We start from the raw sequence: 23,300 nt of genomic DNA, 5'->3' as shown, positions 1-23,300 counted from the left end.
CATATCTTAAAACAATTGAATGAATGTTACCCTTCTTCAACATGGAGAAGATAGCTTATTAATAAGTTGTTCTTCAATTAGTGCTTGGATAATTGCTTATGGATTATCAAAATAACTGAAGAAGTGGCTCTTAACCCAACTTCAAACCCAAGGTCCTCTGATATTTCAAAGTGTGTCAGTTTAAAATCTTTAAATTAATTTAAACTTTTGATGAACTGATTTGAAGAGGAAATAGGAAACAAATTGCACTCCTTTAAACATAAATTTTCTCTGAGAAATTTGGGGGAGGGGGTAGGTATATATATACATATATTTATTCATACATAAATATATATATGCTCCCTCTCTTTCCCTAGTGCCTTAATAACTTTACAAGTATTATTTTAAGCCATTTTTTACATCAGTATGCTACCTTCTATTAGTAATTTTTCCCATTGCCTAGTTTATAAGAATGACAAAGAATCTTTATTAGTTTGAAAGAATCCCCAAATCTACAGGAAAAGAAGTCTCTGCCTCCTAAACAATAAAAAATAAATATAATGAAATTTAATTTCTTATGAATTAGTCTTATTCACAATGAGTGCATTGCTAACTTTTTCCTTTGTATTTGATTCATTCTTTACTGTATAAAGTAGGTAGGCTTTGATCCAGATAATGTGACTCAAATGTACAAATGCTACTTTTTCAAAATCCTCTAGATGATATTCAAGATCCCACTAATAAATAATGCTTTTCATTCTTTCATTTCACTTGGAACTTGAATTTACCACCTTCTCTTCCTAGAACCATTAGAGACTGCTACTTGATGGTCACCAATTTCTTTTCTAAATAGACCAACTTTTGAACTCCAAAAATTATCAACACTACCTTGCCTGCTTTTCCTCTTTTTATTTTTCAGCAAATGTCAACATAAAGGATTGTGTACTCAGAAGCACAAATTTTTGCCTTGAAATAATGGTTGATACAGAGAAAGGAATGCAATTAATTTGTCTGCTTGAAGTGGACTCACGAGAAAATAGGAAACTGAGTTGAATACTTTACTCCTGTGGAAAGTGCAATTTGTACTTATTTAAACTAAATGTGTATTGGATAATTTTTTTTACACTTTGTTTAAATATATACATATATATAAAACTATAATTATCTTCATCATTAGTTAATATTGTTCATATGATTGGTAGCACCATTCTAGACCTTGAGACATGAAACTTGCATGAAATTAAGAAGTTGTGGCAAGGTGAAATGTCAGAAACAGCAATCTTGTGGCTAACTTGATAAAAAAAAAAATAAGGTTTAGTATCTGAGAAGGGGATAGAACCAGGGATAAGACTTATCACAGACTGCTGAAATTTGCTACAAATTTAATCAACCATTTTCTAAAATTAATTTTTTATAAGGGAATAAGCATTTATCAAATGCCTATTATTTGCCAAACACTATAATAAATACTTAATATATATTTCATTCTCTCTACAAGATCAAGATAAAATTGTTGTGTTAGTCATATCCAACTCTTTGTGACCTCATTTAGTGTTTTCTTGGCAAAAATATTAGTTTACAATTTCCTTCTCCAGCTCATTTTACAGATGAGGAAACTTCCCCAAATGGAGTTGTGAGCTAATAAGAGTCTGAGGTCAGATTTGAATTCAGGAAGATGAGTCTTTCTGACTTTAGGTCCAGCACTCTAGACACTGTCCCAAGGTAAAGTAGATACTGTACAATGTTTTCACGTTTTTTTTAATTACAAAAAGGAAGGAGTCTCTTGCTCTTGAAATTGGTTCAAGTGCATACTATGGAAATGACATAAACACTAACAAACTGCCTTCTGTGGGGGTTGGGGGAGGGAAGCAAGATGGGGGGGGAGTTGTAAGACTCAAAATAAGTAAAACTTTTCTAAAAAGTTTAAAAAAAAATAAAACCACTTTATGGAGAAAAAAAATTGTTTCAAGTGGGTAGAAGTATGGTATAGGAAAACAAGGGTTGAATTGGAATCCTTGATCACTAATTGTGTGATCCTTAGTGAATAAATTCTCTCAGTCTTATTTTATCTGTCCATAAAATGAATAGATGGTTATGAAGACTCCTTCTAGTTAAGAGTTCTTTTAGTCTTATTGTACTGGAAATGCCTGTCTTTGATTCCTTCTTCAGAATAAGATTAGGAAACATTTCCTGGAGGTAGAAATCTTAGGTCACAAAAGACTATTATATTAATATGTGACTAATATATAGGAAGAATATTGCTTTCCCACATATTAACTTGAATTCATTTATCTTAAACATAAGCATTTGGTAAATTTCCTTAATTTTCTTTTTTACCAATTACTTGTAGACACGTATTCTGGTATTCTCTGAGTTGGATTCTGAAACAAGTTACATCCTGAATTCTTTGACTTGGTATTTCAGTGAATCCCCAGGGACATGATGCTTTCTATACAGTAGTATAGGTACTGTATTCGTGGCTCATTAAAATGTTGCCCTGTAGAACTGAATGAAAGAATATCAAACCTAATTGAAACTACAAGCAAAAATTTAAATTGGGGAGGCTAGGTGGCGCAGTGGATAGAGCACTGGCCCTGGAGTCAGGAGTACCTGAGTTCAAATCTGGCCTCAGACAATAATAATGACCTAGCTGTGTGGCCTTGGGCAAGCCACTTAACCCATTTTCCTTGCAAAAAAAACAAACAAACAAAAAAAAGAATTTAAATTGTCTGTTCACATTAAGTTCATCTACATAGACATTTTATCAAAATAGACATTCTTTGCTCATCCAAAGGTTACCCTGTATGCCTTTCCATAAAGGGTAGACAGTTAAGGAAACAATATTTAAGGTGACAGTTATAGTATGACTCACAAAGAACCATCCTTGAAGTCATAAAGTACTGATTCAAGTTCTGTTTGTGATATATACCGGCTATGTAACTAGGAAGATTATTTAAACTCTTAATTCCCTAGGTAACTATAAAGGTGACTATAAATGAAATATTCTTAATCTTTTCTTTGTCATGAATCTCTTTGGCAGTTTGGTAAAGCTTATGCTGCTGTTCATTCATGTCTGACTCTTAATGACCCCATCTGGGTTTTCTTGGCAAATATACTAGAGTGGTTTACCATTTCTTTTTTCAGTTCATTTTACAAATGAGAATACTAAGACAACTAAGGTTAAATGACTTGCTCAGAGTCACACAGTTAATAAGAATCTGGGACTGGATTTGAATTCATATCAAGCCTGACTCCAGGCTTGATACTCTATCCAATATGCTACCCAGCTATGGACTCCTCCAAATAATGTTTGTAAATACATAAAATAAAATTCATAAGCTACAATGGAAACCAAGTATATTGAATTACAATTATCAAATATTTTTTTAAGTTTATGCATCCATAATTCACTCTATAATTTATAAACTATTTGCCAATTCTTCCCACCAAACCATCCCAACACATACCATTATCCTTCCAGTCGCACAATTGGTAACCCCAATCTCTCATTCTCCACTCTACATATCCAATCAGATCCCAGATTTGCATTACCTTGATGACATATCTTCCACTTGACCTTTTCTCTCTATCAAATACAACTGCTCTCAGTTCAGATCTTCATCACCTTTAGTCCAGATTATTTAAGGGTTTCATATTTTGTTTTCCTGCTTTAAGTATCTCACCACTCTAAATCAATCCACCTGAAATGCCAAAGTAATTTTCCCTATAAATAATCATTTTCCTATTCAGTAAATTTCTATGACTCCATATTCCTTCTAGGATAATATATTAAAAAACCTTTGTCTGATTTGTAAAACCATTCACAATTTAGCCCCAATCTGTCGTTGTATATCCTCTCCCCTCTCTCATTTTGCAATCCAGCAAAACATAGAGGAAGTACAACCTTCTACACAAAACCTTTGCTTATTCTGTCAACTTTTGGTGCCTTTCCAGACTAATTTATGTTTAATAATCCTTTATTTATTTTTAATACTTTATTGTTTTTGTCTTCATTCTTTAAAATGCATGTGTTGTCTTTTTCTAATACAATGTAGAATCCTTGAGTATTAGTTCTTTTATTCTTTGTATTTGTAATTGTAGCACTTTGCATAGTTCCTGGATCATAGTAGATTCTTCTAGTGGTTTTTTTTTTATTTTTGAATTTTACAATTTTTCCCCCTAATCTTGCTTCCCTTCTCCCATCCCCACAAAAGGCAGTCTGATAGTCGTTACATCCACAGTAGATTCTTAACAAATATTTGTCGATCCATTGATTGATTAAAGATGTGATATATTCAATTCATTCCTTTTTTCTATTAATTTTGATGCTGGACTATTTAGATGTATTTTCTTCTCCAAGGAATTCCTCATGGGATTCTCATAGGATTAAAGCTATAAGGGGGACTTGGCATTCACTTGATTTTGTAGAGAGTGTCATTGGGTGCAAGAATTTGAAGCCTAGGGCTCTATTCTTCCATATGTTACCACTATGAAACTTAGTTCAATTTCATCTATAAACTGAGGGGGTGCAATGGGTTGTAGTTAATGACCTTTTAGCTCTATATCTCTGATCCAACACAGTAGTGTAATTTATACGTATTATGTCATTTGAACAGACCTCAGAATAACCTTGTAGAGTAGGTACTATGAAATCTCCCTAGTGTACAGGTTAAGAATTTTAGGCCATAGAGGTTAAAAGTGACTTGACCAAGGTAACTCACATAAGTAATATAGGAGCTAAGTCTTCTAGCAGCAAATCCAGTGATTTTTTTCCACTACTTTTTGTATTAAATTACATTGTTGATTCATAAGTAAAAGTCCCAGATATCCTTTGGGGGATTAACAGATTGAAAAAAATAGACTGTGCCAATGGTAGAGAAGATAAAAAGCCATAAAAAAAACCCATGATTGTCCAGTCATTGATCAGTGAGGATGAACTAAGTCCTAGGTGTAATCTGAATTCAACCACTGATGGGTGAATGATTTTTTTCATGCCTTAACCTTTCTGTGCCCCAGTTTATCTAATCTGCAAAATGGAAATAAATAAGAATCTTTATCTCCTGGTTACCACAGATGGGGGGGAAAATTCATGCAGTTGACAGAAATGAACATGAATTTAGGACAGATGCTAGGCACTTCTACCCACACCCCTCCCCCCCCCCGCAAAAAAAAAAGATAAAAAGTTACACTCCAGGAACAGGACACCTGTTGAGGGGGAGAAAGTTCATTAGGTTTATGGTCCATAACTGGAATTTCTTTGATATATGGGAAAAGCTTGGTTATTCTGACATCAGAATTTGACCATTAAGATCCTTGGGTGATAAAGGTTTTACGAGTGTGTACGTATATACATATAAAAGGATTCATATATGTAATTATATATAGTACATATCTCAGGAATGTACCATTTGGTTTTGCAGTTGTCCCCTGCACACAGAGCAAAGGAATCCTTGGGCTACCTAAGGTGTTTGAGTTGTAACAGTTGTATTATTTAGAACCCTATGGCTTAATTAACATAAAGCCCTTAAAAATTGTACAGTTGCGTGGTAACCATTGTTCAGGGGTCTAGCAGGGACATAAGCCCTTCAAAAAAGTATTAACTTCTCTAGGGAAATAAGGAAATATTTTCTTGTTTTTCTCCCTAAAAAAGTCTAACATGGGGCGGCTAGGTGGCTCAGTGGATAAAGCACCGGCCCTGGAGTCAGGAGTACCTGGGTTCAAATCCGGTCTCAGACACTTAATAATTACTTAGCTGTGTGGCCTTGGGCAAGCCACTTAACCCCACTGCCTTGCAAAAACCTAAAAAAAAAAGTCTAACATTTAAAAAGGAAGATCTTGGGTTGATTATTATGGTTCTTATTGTTGCTCATTTGAGGTTTAGAATGAGGATTTTGAAGGAAAAAACCTGAATGTTTTCTTAGGATAATATCTTGTTCAGCCAGCATCTTGCAAAGAATTTGGATTTCTACCACGAAGAAATATCAAAACTTTTAAGAAATATTCTTTATGTTTTATGTTCTAAGGTAGGGATGGAGAACCTCTGGCCCACAGGTCATATTGGTCTGGCATTGCCAAGACAACCACAGGTGGCACTCCGAATTTCAATAAATCTAGGAGCTTTTTAGGGGTGAATTAATTGTTTGACCACATATAGCCCATGAATGAAATTATAAATATCCTAACTGACCCTGGCAGGAAAAAAGTTCCCTACCCCTGTTCCAAGGACTGTTGAAAGAAGGTGCCCCACATCACTTACAAAATAATGAAAAACTTAATATAAATTTAAAATTCAGAACTTTACTTTTTTTCTTCTCTTCAAATAATGTGATAACAAGGCTCATTTATTAAATACCTTCTTCCAAATCTTGTTTTCAAGGAGTTTTATGGTCAAAGAGAACTTATGTGTCCCAGGCCTACATTAGAACTATACAGACTGAGGGGACAGCTAGGTGGTGCAGTGGATAAAGCACCGGCCCTGGAGTCAGGAGTACCTGGGTTCAAATCCGGTCTCAGACACTTAATAAGTACCTAGCTGTGTGGCCTTGGGCAAGCCACTTAACCCCATTTGCCTTGAAAAAAACAAAAAAAAAAGGACTATACAGACTGAAGCTTTAAAGTTTGAGGGTTTTTATGTCAATCAATCAGTAAATGTATGTAAAGCTCAGACTATGTGTCAGACACTATGATAATTAAATAATGGGTATGTAGTAGTTCTGCATTGCTATGTTCACAAATATCTATTCTTCAGCCTGGTATTAGAGAACTAAGACTCTCCCAGTTTCTGATAGACTCTTCCTGAAGTGCTAACTAAATTGTGTCTTTAGTTAATATGCAAGAAATGACCTTAAAATGAAGAGGTCACCTGCTGGCTATTTGGCCACATGGTGTCTACTTTTATATACTCTGTAGGTACAAAATTATATCATATTGTAAATTTGATTGTTAGACTTATCTGAACAAAGAAACCATGTTTTTGAGAATAGCAACTTGTGTTTTCCTATGTGACCAGAATGAGAAGACTGTAGTTAAGCTGATGACTAGTCACTTTTTAAAGCAAAATAATGGTCAGAATGGACCCAGAGGAAATGGCACCAAATTCTTGAACTGGCACTTCCTAAACCATTTAATCAACTCCACTTGAGATTAGATCACAATTATTATTGTTGTTCAATCAGGTCCAATTCTGTGATCAATATATCTATAGTATGCCAGGCCCTTCTACCCTTCACTGTCTCCCAAAGTTGGTCAAAGATCATTACACTTAGATGTATACATCCCATTCTTTGCTGACCCTTTTCCTTTTGCTTCAGTCTTTTACAACATCAGAGTCTTTTCCAATATACTTTTCTAATATATTCTCCACCTAAAATCTTTTTTGTCTCCATGCAGAAAATGGGAAAAGGGGCCCTTGCTGACAAGCACTATCAAGATTTATATGTATTAATATTTTCTGTGAAATATCATTTATAATGAGATGAAGTGATTCAGTATTTAAAAATAGAAGGTGGATACTTTTTAGAAGTATCTGTAAATACTTGGAAACACCATTTGGATATTTTTTTAGTATATTTAGTTTTTCATTGATAAAAACTATAAATTACCTCTGGGGTGGAACATAACATAACGTGATCATAAAGGCTTTTTTACATTCATCACCAGGTTCAAACATACAAGTATCTTAAAGACATTGCTCTCCTTTTTGCCCTAAAAGGGCAATCTTAGACCTCAAAGTTTAAATTACTTTTCTACATTGAAATCAGTAGTTTATCTGGGTAGCTAGATGACTCAGTAGATAGAGCCCTGGATATGAAGCTCAGAAGACTGTGTCACCCTGAGCAAGATACTTAAATTCTTCTTACCTCAGTTTCTTTTGTGAAATGGGGACAATCATATCACCTCTTTACCAGGGTTATTGGGAGGATTAAACAAGATATTTGTAAAGCATTCTGCAAACCTTAAACATATGATGTACTTATCAGAAGAAAAAAAAGATCTTTCTAATACAGTTTATCCCCTATTAATATTTTACATTGACAACTCTATTAAAGCAACATTTCTAACCTCAGAGAAATCAGAATCTTTCTATTTGTGGTCTCTAATATCAGAAGAAGAAAAATATCATTGTTCATTGTTCTAGCTATGTTCTAGTAGAGAGTCTTTTGGGGATATAGGTTTGGCCATATTACTCTCAAATTTTGTGATTCGGTATTATTGTAATTATTATCATTAATAGTGACCTAGTGCTTTACATTTCTCAAAATAGAGTTTCAGTTATTATTAGTTCATATGGTATCTAAGCAGTTGTGGCCTAATGAAAATGGTGCAAAGAGAGAAACCTGAAGGTGGTAAAAATGATAAAACCCCTAAGCTGAAGTGTGCATGGGGACCTCATCCCAGGTCTGCCACTAGCCATATGACCTTGAACAAGTCACTTAACTGATGGGCCTTAGTTTACCACTTTAGAAAATATAAGAGCTGGAGAAATTGATTTCTAAGAGTCCTTGTAGTTCTAAAATGTTCTGGCAATGAAGTAATTTAGGTGAATGCCTTGTCTGATTCATTCATAGAAAGGTTAAAGCTTTATATAAAATGACTTTTCTCATGATTTTTATTTTTAATAAAATGGGCTAATTTTTAAGGTTGGCATTTTTATCAAATTTAATAATAATTTCAGATCAGAGTTTACATTATTATAAAGAATCATTTAGATGTAATCTGATTTGAAAAAATAGTTCACTAGCCCAATCATTTCTTTGGGGTCCCCTCAAATGTCTCTGATTCTAAATGGTTTGTTGGATGATGGGTTGGTTAGTTTTTTAACATACCAAAAAGTAATCAACTTCATTCCATACTTTGGAGGAAGAAGTAACTAAAACATCCCTAGTCCACATCCCTAGTCCATAACTTATTTACTATTCTTTTGATCCAAGTACCCCATAGTCTTCCATAGAGTAAAAAGATAGGCTCAATAGTAGTCAGACTACATGCCATAATATATGTTTGTACCTACCACCATACAACTTTTGTCCAAGTAGGAGAATCAGTACCAACTTAATGAGTCTGACTTAAAATCTTAAAAAGGAGTAATTTTGAAGCAGCAGGTAATTTATACATTACTAATAGTAAATTCTTAATAAATATTGTTTAGCTAACATATGAATCCTTCCCATAACAATGATCAAGTGGTTCATTCAGAGTACTGAGTTGTGTTACTATGCAGGACACCCAGGAAATCTTAAGTTAAAATAAATATCAGGTTGCTTAGTAAAACATGTAGTAATAGACATTTCTTTTTCATTCTTTTCTCTCATCTCCCTTCCCATTCTTTTTTTAAATTCTCTTTTCTCCACTTTATTACTTCCATCTTTCTCATCTCTGATCTTTAAAGATGTTCCCGCCTGGTTAAAAAGTCTCCGCCTACACAAATATGCTGCGCTTTTCTCCCAGATGACCTATGAGGAAATGATGGCTCTCACGGAATGCCAACTAGAGGCTCAGGTAGGTTCCTATCTTAATGGCTAATTCCTTTAAGCTTTTTCTAAGGTTGGGCTCTAAGTCAGGGCATGGCATCCTGTCCCTAAGTAAACCTTCTTTAAAATGACTCATTTCTCACATGAGGTCTGACCTACCTGCAAGTCTAGCCTTGTCTTTTCCTTTGTAGAGTTTATTGTATTTTAATTTATACCAGCTTTTCTGCCACCACCATTAATAACTTGGGTTAGCCAATGAGATTTGGGCCATTGTGTGCTCATTTTTATTAGCTTTCTGCATTTTACTCAGTAGCCAACTTCTTCCTTCTCCCTAAAATACATCTTTTCAAAAGTGAGCCTGTCAGAAGCAAGTCAGTAGTGTCCCGAAGAATGAGTGTGTTTCCTTCCATGCTGTGTTTGTATAAATAGATTTGGTTGTTGTCTTTGTTTCTCCTTGGTTAAAATCCTGTTTGCATGTTGCGAATTTACTTCAGTTTCCTCTGAATAATGATTTCAATGAATTAATGAACAGAATGGGCTAATAATATTTCCCTTGCCAGGAAGAAATTAACAATATTTTAGTGTCCTTGATTTCAATGTGTACTCCCAGCAGATTGCTAGCTTTAGCTTCTATTTTCAATGTTCTCAGCTGACCTCTTAATATCAGCATTGAGAAGCTAGACAAATGTTGAACTAGGTGCAATTCTGCAAGAATCATGAAATGCAACTGTTTTGCTCAATGGGATATTGAGATTGATGAGAATCATTTCTAAGAACAAATTTTTTGTTTGGGTCAGAAATGGGAGCAGGGGACAGAGAAGGTTCATAGGGCCATAACTTTTTAAACATGAATGACACAGACAGAAGGGCAAGAACTTGGCAGAAACTACTCAGGATATTTTAATTCTATTGAACTGCTGTCCAGCATAGATAAAAAAAAAAAACATAAGACTCCATGATTTATCACAAAAAGTAGACTCATTTTTGATACTGTCTTCTTTTTCCAAGTCAAAGGGATATCCCTACCCTTTCTTTCCTCAAAAAGGGCTTCTTTGGCAAAGAGTATATAGTTAATCATAGGAATTTCATATTAGAGATGAAATTAGGAAAAGGACTTTTTTACTTCTGTTCCTAAAAGAGCCATTCTAGTGATTTGTATATAGCAAGGACATTCAAAACCATTTACTCTGCAGTTAAGAAAATGAAATCTCAAATATGGGGTTGCATTGGATTGAATCTTGGGCAAAGCAATAACACCTAAAAATCTAGATTTTTACCTCCTTTTCAGTTACACTTCCCATCATAAAAGAAACAAAAAAGGCATTTGGTACCACACACACACACACACACACACACACACACACAGACAAACTTTTTAGCATTAGCTAAGAGTTGTCTGGAAAGTTTAGAACACATGAAATTAGATATCTTAGAGAAGCAGAATAAGTAGTACGATTTGAAATACTTCAAGAATGTGAAAAACTATTATCAATAATATGGTGATTAGTTATTTATCTTGTGTTAAAAGATTCAGTTTAAAAAAAAGACAGGGAGAAAGGGAAAAACAAGTTTTACTTCAGAGAATTTAAGATAGGCACATGAAGTTTCCTTACTGTAAAGGGCTCCAGCATTGAAATGGGTTAATAAGGGGAAAAGTGGAGTAAAATACATGAGCATATGACCGTTATAAAAAATGGAAGAGGAAAGGACTAAATAATAAATGAACTTCCTGCTAAGTTGGTGATACCCTGGTCATTTCTGGTTCTTTTGATGTATTTCTTTGCAAGCTCATAACAATGCTAACAATTGATGTTTTTCACACTTCCATTTGATTATAGAATGTTACCAAAGGCGCAAGACACAAAATTGTCATCAGCATTCAGAAGCTCAAGGAGAGACAGAACCTGTTAAAGTCTTTAGAAAGGGTAAGTGAGATGTTATTTCCACCTCTATAATGGAAAAAAGTTGCCAAGGAGAATATTACTGACAGTTCTTTAATCCTATAACCAGATTCAGAAAATTAAAGTCTTGTATGTTGTAGGTAGCCCAAATTCTCTTTTCCCCCTCTCTCTCCCTCCCTCTCCCTCTCTGTCTCTGTTTCTCTCTGTGTCTCTGTCTCTGTCTCTGTCTCTCTCTCTCTCTCTCTCTCTCTCTCTCTCTCTCTCTCTCTCTCTTTCTCTCTTTATCCATCTACTTGACTCATTAACTATCTCTTGACCACTATTGAATGAAATATTTGAAAATACTCTTGGTATTGATAATCTGATAGTTCTATACTTATCTTTATGTCATTAAAAAAATTTATTGATGATTACAGGGAGTTTACCTTCTGCAAGTGAGAGATGTGCATATATCCTTCTAAAACATGTCATATGAGTTAATTTACCCTTATTCAAATGGCAGACAGCTCTCTTTGCCTCCTTTCCAAATGGAAAAAATTGATTTATTTCCTCTTTTAAGACATGTTTTTTAAAAGAAATTTTAATATTAAGCATAAGTTTAAACTACTATGCTTAAGAATTACGTTTAGATGGTTTATTTTGCAAATAGCATCACCATTTCAATTTTGTTCTCTAAATCTCAGAATTCTCTCTATACTTGTTTATATTCCTCAGCATGGTGATATTCACTTTGTTTTGTCGGGGTTTTTTGTTTTATATTTCTTTTTAAATTTTATTTATTTAAGGCAATGGAGTTAAATGACTTGCCCAAGGACACACAGGTAGGCAATTATTAGGTGCCTGAGATTGCATTTGAACTCGGGTCCTCCTGACTCCAGGGCCAGTGCTCTTATCCACTATGCCACCTAGCTGCCCCACTTTGCATTTTTTCATGAAAGTAACTTTCTAAATTTCTCTGTAATGATATACTTGTCCACCACAATTAGAGTATTAAATTATGTTAATGGTCATAGTTTTCATAATTATATAAAATGCAACTTTGAAAATCTTTGAAAATGTAACTTTTTGTTGTTTTGGTAACACTGTCAAAGATATTTTAATAGCACAAGTCAAAATTTGTGTTTTAATTTTTACTGCCACATTACTATTTAGGAAGATTTTACTGATTTTCAAATCAGTGAACAATAAAGAACACACTTACTTTACTATAACACTATAAATATTATTTCCTTATTTTTAAGTTATTTTTGCTAATTTGATGGGCGTGAGGAAGTACCTTAAAGATATTTTAGTTTGTGTCTCTTTAATTATTACTGAAGATGAATATTTTTCAAGCCTTGAAATCAGAAAGACCTATGTTCAGATCCCATCTCAGATATTAGTCACTACTACCTCTATTCCTCAGTGTTCTTCATTTATAAAATGATAGGGATTGGACGTGATATCTATAAGGTTCCTCACAGCTCTAATTGTATGATTTTATGAAAACTGTCTGTTCATATCTTTTTTTACTATTTATGGGTAGGAGGGTAGCGCAGTGGATAGAGCACTTACCCTGGAGTTAGGAGGACTTGAGTCCTAATGTAGCTCAGACACTTCTTAGCTTGTGTGACTAACTGTAGGCAAGTCAACAAATCATTACAGTATCTATTTGTCAAGAAAACTCCAAATGAGAACACAGAGAGTCAGAGAGACACGACTGAAATTTCTCAAGAACAGCAAATAATGGGAAGGGTTATAGCATATTGCCCTGGAGTCAGGAAGATTCATCACCTTCCTTCTCTGGACCAAGAGCTAGAGAGGGAAATGGCAAACCACTCCAGTATCTTTGTCAAGTAAATCCCAAATTGTGGAATTTTTTTTGTTTTTTTTTTGCAAGGCAATGAGGTTAAGTGACTTGTCCAAGGTCACATATCTAGATAATTATTAAGGCGGTGCTCTGCCCACTGCCCCACCCCAAATGGTGGATTTAACAAGGAGTAGGGCACAACTGAAACAACTTAATGATAACAATCTTTTTACCATTGTTCAAAGTAGACATAGGATTAACAATAGTGATTTTTACAATTTTCTTTTACATTTTACATGTCAAGATTTTATTCATCAAATTTGCCAATTTCCCCCATATGTTGTTTTTCTTTTAATTATATATTTTTTAGTTGTACAGAATTTGTTTATTTTTTATTTTAAGGCAGTGGGATTAAGAGTGACTTAGTTGTACAGAATTTTTGAAAATCTTTTTATAATTACGCATGTAAGTTAATGTTGTTTTGAAAGAGAACCAACATCAAAGTCAAGTTGTTCAAGTGTAGCCTTGGACAGAAACTGGCTGTATGATCCTTAGGAAGTCCCTTAATTTCTTAGTGCCCCCAGGAAACTCTGGAGGACAATTTTGCACAATTATTACCTAGATGTTTTGGTCGAAGTTTCTTCAGTGGAAGCACTCCTAAACAAGGATAAATTATTGTCTGGGGTGAAAAAAATTAATCCAGTGCATCTGTCTTCCATGTATTAAACCACAAGAAATTTATCTTTACTGCACAATTAAGATAAATATTCATTCCATTTCTTCTATCTTTTCTGGACATCTTTAAAAGACATTTAACCTTTCAATCTCTTATCCAACTGGAATGCTCACAGATAAATAGTATATACTGTGATTCTAAATTTCTTTTCTCAGTTAAATATACAATTTTCTTTATTCTCTATAAAGGTTAAGATTTTCAGCCCTGATTCTTTGAATTCCATCCGAGTATTTCTATCTCAAAGCTAATTACCTGTTTAAAACTTACATCCAGTTGTCACCCTTTAATAACTTATAACTAGAGTATTTAATAATATAACTTAATGGTAGTAACTAAGTAGCTTATAAATAGGTGTAAAAGTTGGTAGGTGGTGGAGTGAAGACTGCTAAACCTAAAGTCATGAAGACTTGAATTCAAATCAAACCTCCTACACTAGCCATGTAACCCCAGGGAAAGTCACTTAACTTCATTCAGCCTAAGCTTTCTCCTGTATAATGGAGATAATAACAGCACCTATCTCCCAGGTTTGTGGTAAGAATAAAATGACTTTTTAAATGCTTTGAAAACCTTAAAGGGCTCTACAAATGCCAACTGCTATTATTAACTTATATATATATATTAGTTATTATTATATATTATATATAATTATATATATATTAGTCTCTACCTTCACACCCACTTACCCTTCCTTCATCCTTCCTTTCTTCATCTGCTTCTTCAATTTCCCCATCCTTCCCACCTTCCCTTCTCCTACCTGATACCAAAAACTACTTTATCCTTCAACTTCCTAAGTCTTCCTCTTCATGTTCTCCCTAATCCTTTTATAATCCTTCTTGCTTATGTTGGATCCTTATCTTTCCTCCCAAAAGCAGACTCTGAACCTGATCTGAGACTGTAGAGCTCTATTCTTCAATTTTTCATCCATTTTCTCCCAAATTTGGCCAGATTTTTCTATTGCAAATTAAGTTTCTACACAAATCATCTATGAAGTCTATACAGTTGAAGTATTACTTTGTCCACTCCTGCCACAGAAATTGAAAGTAGAGAATCAACAACATTTTTGCCAAGTACATTTATTAAATAATGATGCTTATCTTAAATTTTTATTTTCTAAAGATTTATCAAACACTTATCATTTGCATAATTTTTTGGATGTCTTTCCAATCCATTCTGTTCCTTTGATCATTCTCACATTTTGTGCTCTAAGCCTGATAGATTTGATAGTAACTATTTTGCCAGCTTTTGCTTTTCATTTTTGTTGTTGTTTAGTCATTTTTTCATTTGTAACCAACTCTTTATGGATCCTTTTTGGAAGTTTTCTTGACCAAGGTACTAGAAAGCTTTGCCATTTCCTTCTCAGGTTCAATTTACAAATGAGGAAAGTGAGGCCAACAAGGTTACCTGCCTTTTAAGTGTCTGAGATCAAATTTGAATTCAGGTCTTCCTGAGTCCAGGTCTTATATTCTATCCACTGTGTCATCTAACTACATCATTTAAGTTTGAGGAGCTCATTAATATTTTTATCTACTTATTTTTCCATTTAATTTCCATTGTTATTTTTACTAGTTCTATAAACTTGTCCCTTTTTATATTGGTTGGTCAATCAGTCAATAAAGAACAACTGGTGATGCCTTTACAATTGTGAATCCTCTCTGAGTGAATCAGAAGGGGAAATCCCTTTGGCTGATGGAAGATGGTCACATCTCCTGTAGAGCTTAAAGATAGCTTTAATTTAATGCAAGCAGAAGTAAAGAACCTGGACCCTGTGGTTAATCAACCTAGAGTAATAAGTAATAAAAAGTTACATTTTTCTACCTTCTACCTTCAACCAAATTAGTCAAGTCATTTTAAAGTGGAGACTACTTAACCACTAAAATATATCACATCTACCAGGGAACAAAGATCCATGCACCAAACAGACATAGATACCATTAAAACAGTAACTTGAAGAAGCTATCAGCTTTCTCAGTTATATGAGTGGGACTTCTGGCAGTAGAGAAGAAAGATGATTATGAATTAAACTCTGGCAATAAATAATCCAATTGCAGAAAGGATCAGATCCTGGGAACCTAGCAGAGACACCTAACCAGGAGAGAAATTTTATCTAGGTTGGGGCTTTACAAGGACTCTACAAGGAGAGAATAGCTCTTGTAGTTCTAGAGTTGCAAGTTGCAATAGCCATATTTATTCCATAAATGTTTGCCTCACTGGCATTATCCTCCACATGTTGGTGCCCTCTGTCATCATTTATTTGTGGGAGAATATCCTCAGGTTTATGAAGGTATATTTTTAACTATTGCTCTTAGTATGCCAACTTACATAAAGCCTTTACTAAAAAATATGTTTATTTGACTGTTGATGGAAAACACTTTGGGTTTTGAGAGTTGAACCTTGAAATAGTAATCACTCCTTTAAGATCAAACTCAATAGTTTTGATGTGAGGGTACCATATTCTTTGTTGTTCATTTCATCTTCAGCTTCCAGAGTGATTTTTTTCAGTACATAAGGTCACTCTCTTACTCATTAAAGATTTTAAGATAAAATATAGATTCTTTTTGTTTTTTTAAATATTTTACTTAACCTTTTCAGGCTCCTTACACATTGCTCCCTTTATGACTTTCTTTAGTCTAGCCAAATCCATCTTTTCTCTGTTCTCTATCCCCTGTGCCTTTGTACTGCCTGTCCCTAAAAGTCTAGATTGCACTCTTTCCTCACCTCTACTTCCTACAATGCCTCAATTTCTTCAAGACCAAGCTTAAATGCCTTCTATAATTTATGGTAAACCTTTGCTGACCCCTCCAATTTCTAGTGCCTTCCCTAACTACTTTAAATTTAATTCCCTTATATTTGTTTTACATTTATTCTGCCTATACATGTATATATTTATTATCTCCCCCATTAGAATATAAACCCCTTGAGAGTAGGAATCAGTTCATTTTTTTATTTATATAACTGGTACCTTACAAAATATTTGGCATGTAGTAGACACTTAATAAATGTTGATAGATTAATTGGTAGAGTGAATTCAGAAAATTTAGTTTATGTCTAGGGCCTAAAGGGAAAAGTTGACTAAAGCAGTTTAATAAATATTTCCTCTTGTTTTTATTTTCATGTGGTTAAGATTTCCTTGAAATTGGTATTTGGGAAAAGGCTAAAAGAAATAGGAGGCTCTATAAGTATAATAGAGATAGGCTTATTAGTAGGTAGTTTCTTGGCCTAAGGTTATGAAAGGCTCTCCTGAGGAAGAAGTTAAAGGTTTTAAGCTATGGGAAAGAAATCTGTGAATTACTGTTCAAGTTTTTGCAGAGCTAAAGATGTTTTTCCCCCTATCTGCAAAGATGGCCATTATTACACATTAGTAATATTTTGGACTACTACTATAATTAATCAAAGATTGCTCTTTTTTGTAGTAGTAGATAATAATTATCTGCTACTATAAAGAAATCTGAGAAGCACAAATTATGAATAGCCTAACAAATTGATCTTGTTACCTTTTAATTCCTTGACTAAGAGGTTTGCTGGAAAAGTGTGTAATTACTATCATACTTAAGAAAATAAAACTATTCCTGTCAGAAATTCAGGCATATTTTTCCTCTCTTCCCCTCATCCTCCTATTAGTTGGAATAATAAGTATTCCAAATACTAGAATTGGAAAATCTCAAGCTATGATAATAGAGGTATCTTTAATAATAGTAATAATAACAACAGCACATTTTAAAGAATTCAAAAGACTTTATATGTGTTTTCTTAGTTGACTTGATCTTTATTTTTCCTTTTATGAATGAAGTTCTATCTGCTACTATTCATCTAAAGATTAAAGACCTTCCACTTTGTATAAATTAAGAAGTTTTTTCTTTACATCAAGGCTATATCTGAGACAATGGGTTTTTATTTTTAGTGATTCCTTTGAGTTCTGTCACCTGTGAATTGTAGGGATTCATTCTCTCTCTCTCTCTCTCTCTCTCTCTCTCTCTCTCTCTCTCTCTCTCCCCCTCCCTCCCTCCCTCCCTCTCCCCCCTCCCCATTTATATATATGTGTGTGTGTGTGTGTGTGTGTGTGTGTGTGTGTGTGTGTGTGTGTGTGTGTGTAGGTAGATTTCTGCCTACAAAAGTATCTCAGTAATATATCTACCTCCATGTCAGTGGTAACTAGCTTGGGGGGGGGGGGGTGTACACACACACACACACACACACACACACATAGGTTTCATCCTTCCCCTTCTTTTTCATCTTGTGTTCCATCCCTGAACAAGATCCCTTAAATTCCTCAAATCTCTGTTACATCATTTTATATTCACCATGTTATCTGTCAGTGCTTCCATATCTTGTATGTATGTGTGTATATATATATATATATATACATACATTTTATATATATATATATATATATATATATATATATTCTTTTTAAACTGGAGTTCATCAGTGATCTCCCTCTTAAGATACTTCTTCCCTTTTCTTTTGCAATTTTGACAGTGATGTCAGGATTTTCTTAGGTTTATTGAGCAGTGTGCTACCATGTAAAATTGCTTTTAGATCTTGTTAATCTGATATGATTGGTTTTTCTTTTTTTTTTAACCTATCTGAGTTTTTAATGAGGACAATTTAGTGTAGTTTGAAATAAAATATTGCTAAAATGCTTCATTCCTTTTTTCTTTTTTTACCTTGAAAGTCTTGATCTTTTGTTTCTCCAGATGAGTTGTTAGTTTTTTTGTCTAGTTATGTAAAGTAATACTAATAAACTAAATTTTAGTGCAATACTAATCAAACTAACAAAGTATTACTTTAGAATTTGTTAGTTTCATCAATATGGTACTAAATTAATAACTACTATTGTTATTAGTATATCAAATAATAATGACATCAATGAATATCTGTTTTACCAGTGGTATTATAAGAAAAGCTTCTAGGGGCAGCTAAGTGGCACAGTAGATACAGCATCGGTCATGGAGTCAGGAAGATCTGAGTTCAAATCCAGAATCAGACATTTAATAATTACCCTAGCTTTGTGACCTTGGGCAAGTCACTTAACCCCATTGCCTTGCCAAAAAAAACTAAGAAAACCTCTAGCATTTCTCTCTCTCACATATGATGTCTTTGTTTTAAATATATATCATTTACTATATTAAGTAAAGGTCCATGCCAAAAGTCTCTTCTGCATCTATTAATTTTGTTATTGTATGACCTATATTATGTTTACAGTTTTCCAAAAATTGAACCAACCTTATATTCCTGGCATTAATTTAATTTAGTTACATTGTACTTATAATAATCTTTTCAATATGTTTCTATAGCCATTTTGCTAATATTTTACTCAGTATTTTGCATCTATTCATTAAATATTAGTTTATATTTTTTCATTTTTCTGCTTTATTCCTCCCTGATTTGGGCATTAGGGTCTAGTTATCTCATGAATTAGATTGAATGCCTTTATCTAGTTTCACAAAGATACATATATTTATTGACATTATTCTTTGATAGAATTCATTTGTTTCTGAGTATTTTTCCTCTAGAAGATAATTTATGACTTATTCAATTTCTTTTTCTGAGATTAGATCATCTATTGTTTTGCTAATCTGGGTATTTTATATTTTTGTGAATATTCATACATTTATTTAAATTGTTAGCATATAATTGGGAAAAATAGTTTCTAACAATTTACTTCTTCATCTACTTTGAGTTATACTTTTTCATTTTTCATTTTCATTTGTTTATCACTGTCTTTTAAAACTATTTTATTTATTTTTACGACTACATGAAATGATAGTTTTCAACAATCATTTATTTTGCAAGGTCTTGAATTTTACATTTTTCTCCCTCACTCCATTCCCTCCCTCTTCCCCTGACAGAAAGCAATCCAATATAGGATATACATGTATAATCATGCTAAACATAGATCCATGTTAGTTATGTTATACCACTGTCTTTTAAAAATGAAATCAGTAATTGGGTTGTCTTATTTTATTGGAATCTTCTCCCCTGAAATAAAAAAATCTCCTAATTTTAATTATGCATTCTTTAGAGTTATTACTGGGCGGGAAGGGGGTTGTGTTTAATTGAATGTGCATTTAACTCTCTTCTTTGGCTGATTTCATTATGACGTTCATGAGATCCCCACTTTCCAGGTATTCATAACTACAATTCATTCTTCTGGTATATCCTAATTATAAAAAATATTAAACTCTTTTCCCTTCCCTCATTTCTTGTTTTTGTTTTTCTGCACTCATTTTTTTCATCTTTTTTTAACCTTTCTCTCCTTAAGGCCAATAAAATGAAACCACATCAAGGTTTTAGTTTGCCAAAAGTTTTTTATTAACTCCATTTCTTAGATTTTTTCACTTTCGAACTTTTTCTGGGTATTCTTCCTTACAAAAATAATTCCTATACCCACAGTTTCTCTCTCTACCAAACAGAAAATTGAAATCAAAAAGTTGCATGGGTTGAGTAGAGAGTTTGTGGTTCATTTTGTTAATTGTTGTCTTTTATCTTCAAATATTCAGGACATCTTAGAAGGGGGCAACCTGCGAGTCCCACTGCAAGAATTGCATCAGATGATCCTCACTCCAATAAAAGCATACTGCTCCCAGAGCTCTACCACAGAAGAACATAGCCAGGAATCAGAGCCTCGTCATCAACCTACTCTAATTGGTTCTGATAACCAGGCCCTTGATTGTAAGGACTCTGCAGCAGGAGGTGGAATCCAGCAGCACCACATAAGTGGCTGTGAGGGCGAATCCGCAGCGGCACCTCTGCCCGAAGGTGATCTCCCTGGACAGTTCACAAGAGTCATGGGAAAAGGTGAAATGTGGTATCTCTCTGCTTCGAATTTCTTCCTTGCTTTCTTACACCTCTACATTAACATTTCTTTCTTCATAGAAAGAAATAATTACAATAATTGCCCATTTCCTCAGAAAAAGGATGTGCATTTGTCATTTGTACTTCACATGGAGCAAATTCAGGTATGAGACTAAGGGTAATAAAAGAAACAGATAAAATCCTCAGTGACTGATTCTATCCTTCTAGGAGCTACTTCCTCCGTGGTCAGCATAAGGTTAGAAATTATACACTTCCTGTCCCCTTTACTGTGGCAGTTCTGCTTCTGACAGCATGAAATTTGGTAAATGAGGGGGCTTGTATTAGAGTAATAAGAAGGAAGAGAGAGGAATAAACTGTTCAGATTTCTTTCTCAAATATTGAGAGTCTGGATATTTTTCTCTTAAAATCTCTTCCTTAAAAAGAGAGATTAATTTATGATGGTGGTAAATTCAGTCACTAAACCAGCCCCATTCTCCTCTCTATCACCACTTTCCCTCATTTATGAGAATGTATTATGATCAGGTCAGAGCAAAGTTAGGATTCATTTCAGATTAAAGGAATGATGTTTTTAAGTGAGGTAGAGGATAAAAACTGAACAAAGATCTTTGAACTTGGAAAGTCTTTAGAGAAGTTACAACAAGAACTTTAAGTAAATTGCTGTAGTAGAAGCAAGATGGAAAAGGATTGAAGAACGAACTGGTGATGAGAAAATGATTAGTCAACACTCTTTTAGAAGTTTGACACAGCAGAGAAACCAAAGCATCAGATGATAACTTGAGATAGTTCTTTGTTTTGGTTTGGTTTGTTGTTCTGTTTTGTTTCTCATTGCGGGGGGGGGGGGGGTGAGGGAGTATGTGCAAGGAGGATCAAGGTTAGGGTTTAATTGTTTAGATTTGCTTTTAGGATCAGGAAAATCTGATCATTTTTGTAGGCAAAAGTGGATGTAGGGTTGGAGAAGAGATGGGGGAGATAGTAACAGAGCAGCAATAGAGGAGAAAGAGATGGGGAGAGGGAGAGGTAAATACACACAGATATTAAGACAAAAAAAGATTAGATGAGATGGTGGTGATGATGATGTTAATGAAGGGAACAAGACCTTGGGTGAAGATAATGGATTAGGATCAAAAGAAAATAGAAAAAACATCTCCTGAGATCAGGGAGAAGGCTATAATGATAAGTAAAGTGATTTTAAAACTTTTCCGGCTAGAAATAAAACACTGAAATTAGAAAAATCCTTTTAATCATGTAAAAATACGAAAAAAGTACAAAAACTTTGCTTTTCTTATAGGGGCTGAAAGAATATTTTTATCTTTAATATTAAATATTAACAAATTTTAAAGAACCTAATTTTTGTTAAAAATATATAATCTTTTTAAAGGCTCACTTTTACATAAAAAGGAAGGATGGAAACAAACATTTATTAACTGCCAGATAAAATGCTAAATGCTTCACAATATTGTATTTGATCCTCAAAAAAAACTTTATTTTTACCTATTTTTACAGTTTAGGAAATTGCAGCAGACAGATTAAATGAATTCCCAGATCATATAGCTAATAGCTGTCTAAAACCGTATTTCAGTTCAGAACTTAATTCCAGACCCAGTGCTCTTTTCCACAATACCCCCACCCTAATGGTCCTTACTATTTCTTAAACAAATGACACTTATAGAATGATTCCAGAGACAGATCTTCTCTGTGTATGAATCAAACCTCATGATGACAACTTTAAGAACAATTATCAATTTCCTCACAAGCTATGACTTTTTTTATTCTACATCCAGACATTCCATGATGAGCAATGCCTGGCTAGGGTAACTGCTTAGCTGAGTGGGAGTGAGAAGGAATTTTCAGTGAATGGGAGAAAATGCATTCATAGTGAGCCCACATGAAAGGAAATTACCTTAACTTAGATTCTCACTGAACCCAAAGTCTTCTACCTCTTGGACACTGAATACTTTTTTATATAATAAAATACTCTAGAATAAATCTAGGGTAGAGATCTAATTAGGCCATATTCCTGACGTTTTTTAAAAGGACAGTTTGAATGAATGAGTACATGAGTGAATGAAACAACATTTATCAAGTTAACTGTGTGTCCAGCACTGGTGATAAAAGCCCCAAAGCAAAGAATATCTGCTCTCAGGGAGCTTACATTTTAATGTAAGAGGAAAACAACTCACATAAAGGAATGGGGAGTGGAGGCAGGAAAGAGCACTTTGGTACAGAAAGTAACAGAGATGCTGAGTAGAGCCAGAGAGATTATTAACTCACACCTCTCAGGAAAAAATAGCTGAGATGATTTGATTATTATTCCAGAAGTCAGGGGGCCTAGAGGAGGCAAGTCCATCATGGCAAGACAAGGTATGGATAAAGGTAGCTAGGAAATGAGTAGTAATACTTCTGATTTGGGGCACATTTAGAAGTATAAGGTTGGGGCTTACCAGGTTCACAGTTCTGTCTGATAAGTATCTTTTGTTGGGTACTATTTTGCCACTAATGCCAACATTGGATCTCTTAAGCTGCAAGTCACAAACTACATACCCACATATACAATACATCCATATATATATATAAATATATACAGGAGATAACTACACACACAAAAACAC

General features: G+C 34.0%; 1 protein-coding gene across 8 annotated transcripts in view; it reads left to right on the top strand.

Annotated features, from left to right (window-relative positions):
- The window catches only part of SAMD4A (sterile alpha motif domain containing 4A), a 313,807-nt gene that overhangs the window by 223,763 nt on the left and 66,744 nt on the right, over window positions 1-23,300 (top strand). For all 8 annotated transcript variants that reach the window (XR_012473918.1, XM_074213459.1, XM_074213455.1 and 5 more), the window contains 3 exons: window positions 9,368-9,477; window positions 11,288-11,374; window positions 20,376-20,673. Coding sequence is in view for 7 of the 8 variants with exons in the window: in XM_074213459.1 (XP_074069560.1) it covers window positions 9,368-9,477; window positions 11,288-11,374; window positions 20,376-20,673 (495 nt within the window). In the remaining variant the exon portion in view is untranslated. The remainder of the gene's footprint in view (window positions 1-9,367; window positions 9,478-11,287; window positions 11,375-20,375; window positions 20,674-23,300) is intronic.

The sequence above is a fragment of the Macrotis lagotis genome, chromosome 1, assembly GCF_037893015.1.
Source record: "Macrotis lagotis isolate mMagLag1 chromosome 1, bilby.v1.9.chrom.fasta, whole genome shotgun sequence".
Taxonomy (NCBI): domain Eukaryota; kingdom Metazoa; phylum Chordata; class Mammalia; order Peramelemorphia; family Peramelidae; genus Macrotis; species Macrotis lagotis.
The sequence above is the reverse complement of the archived record's forward strand: the minus strand, read 5'-3'. Positions and strand labels throughout refer to the sequence as shown.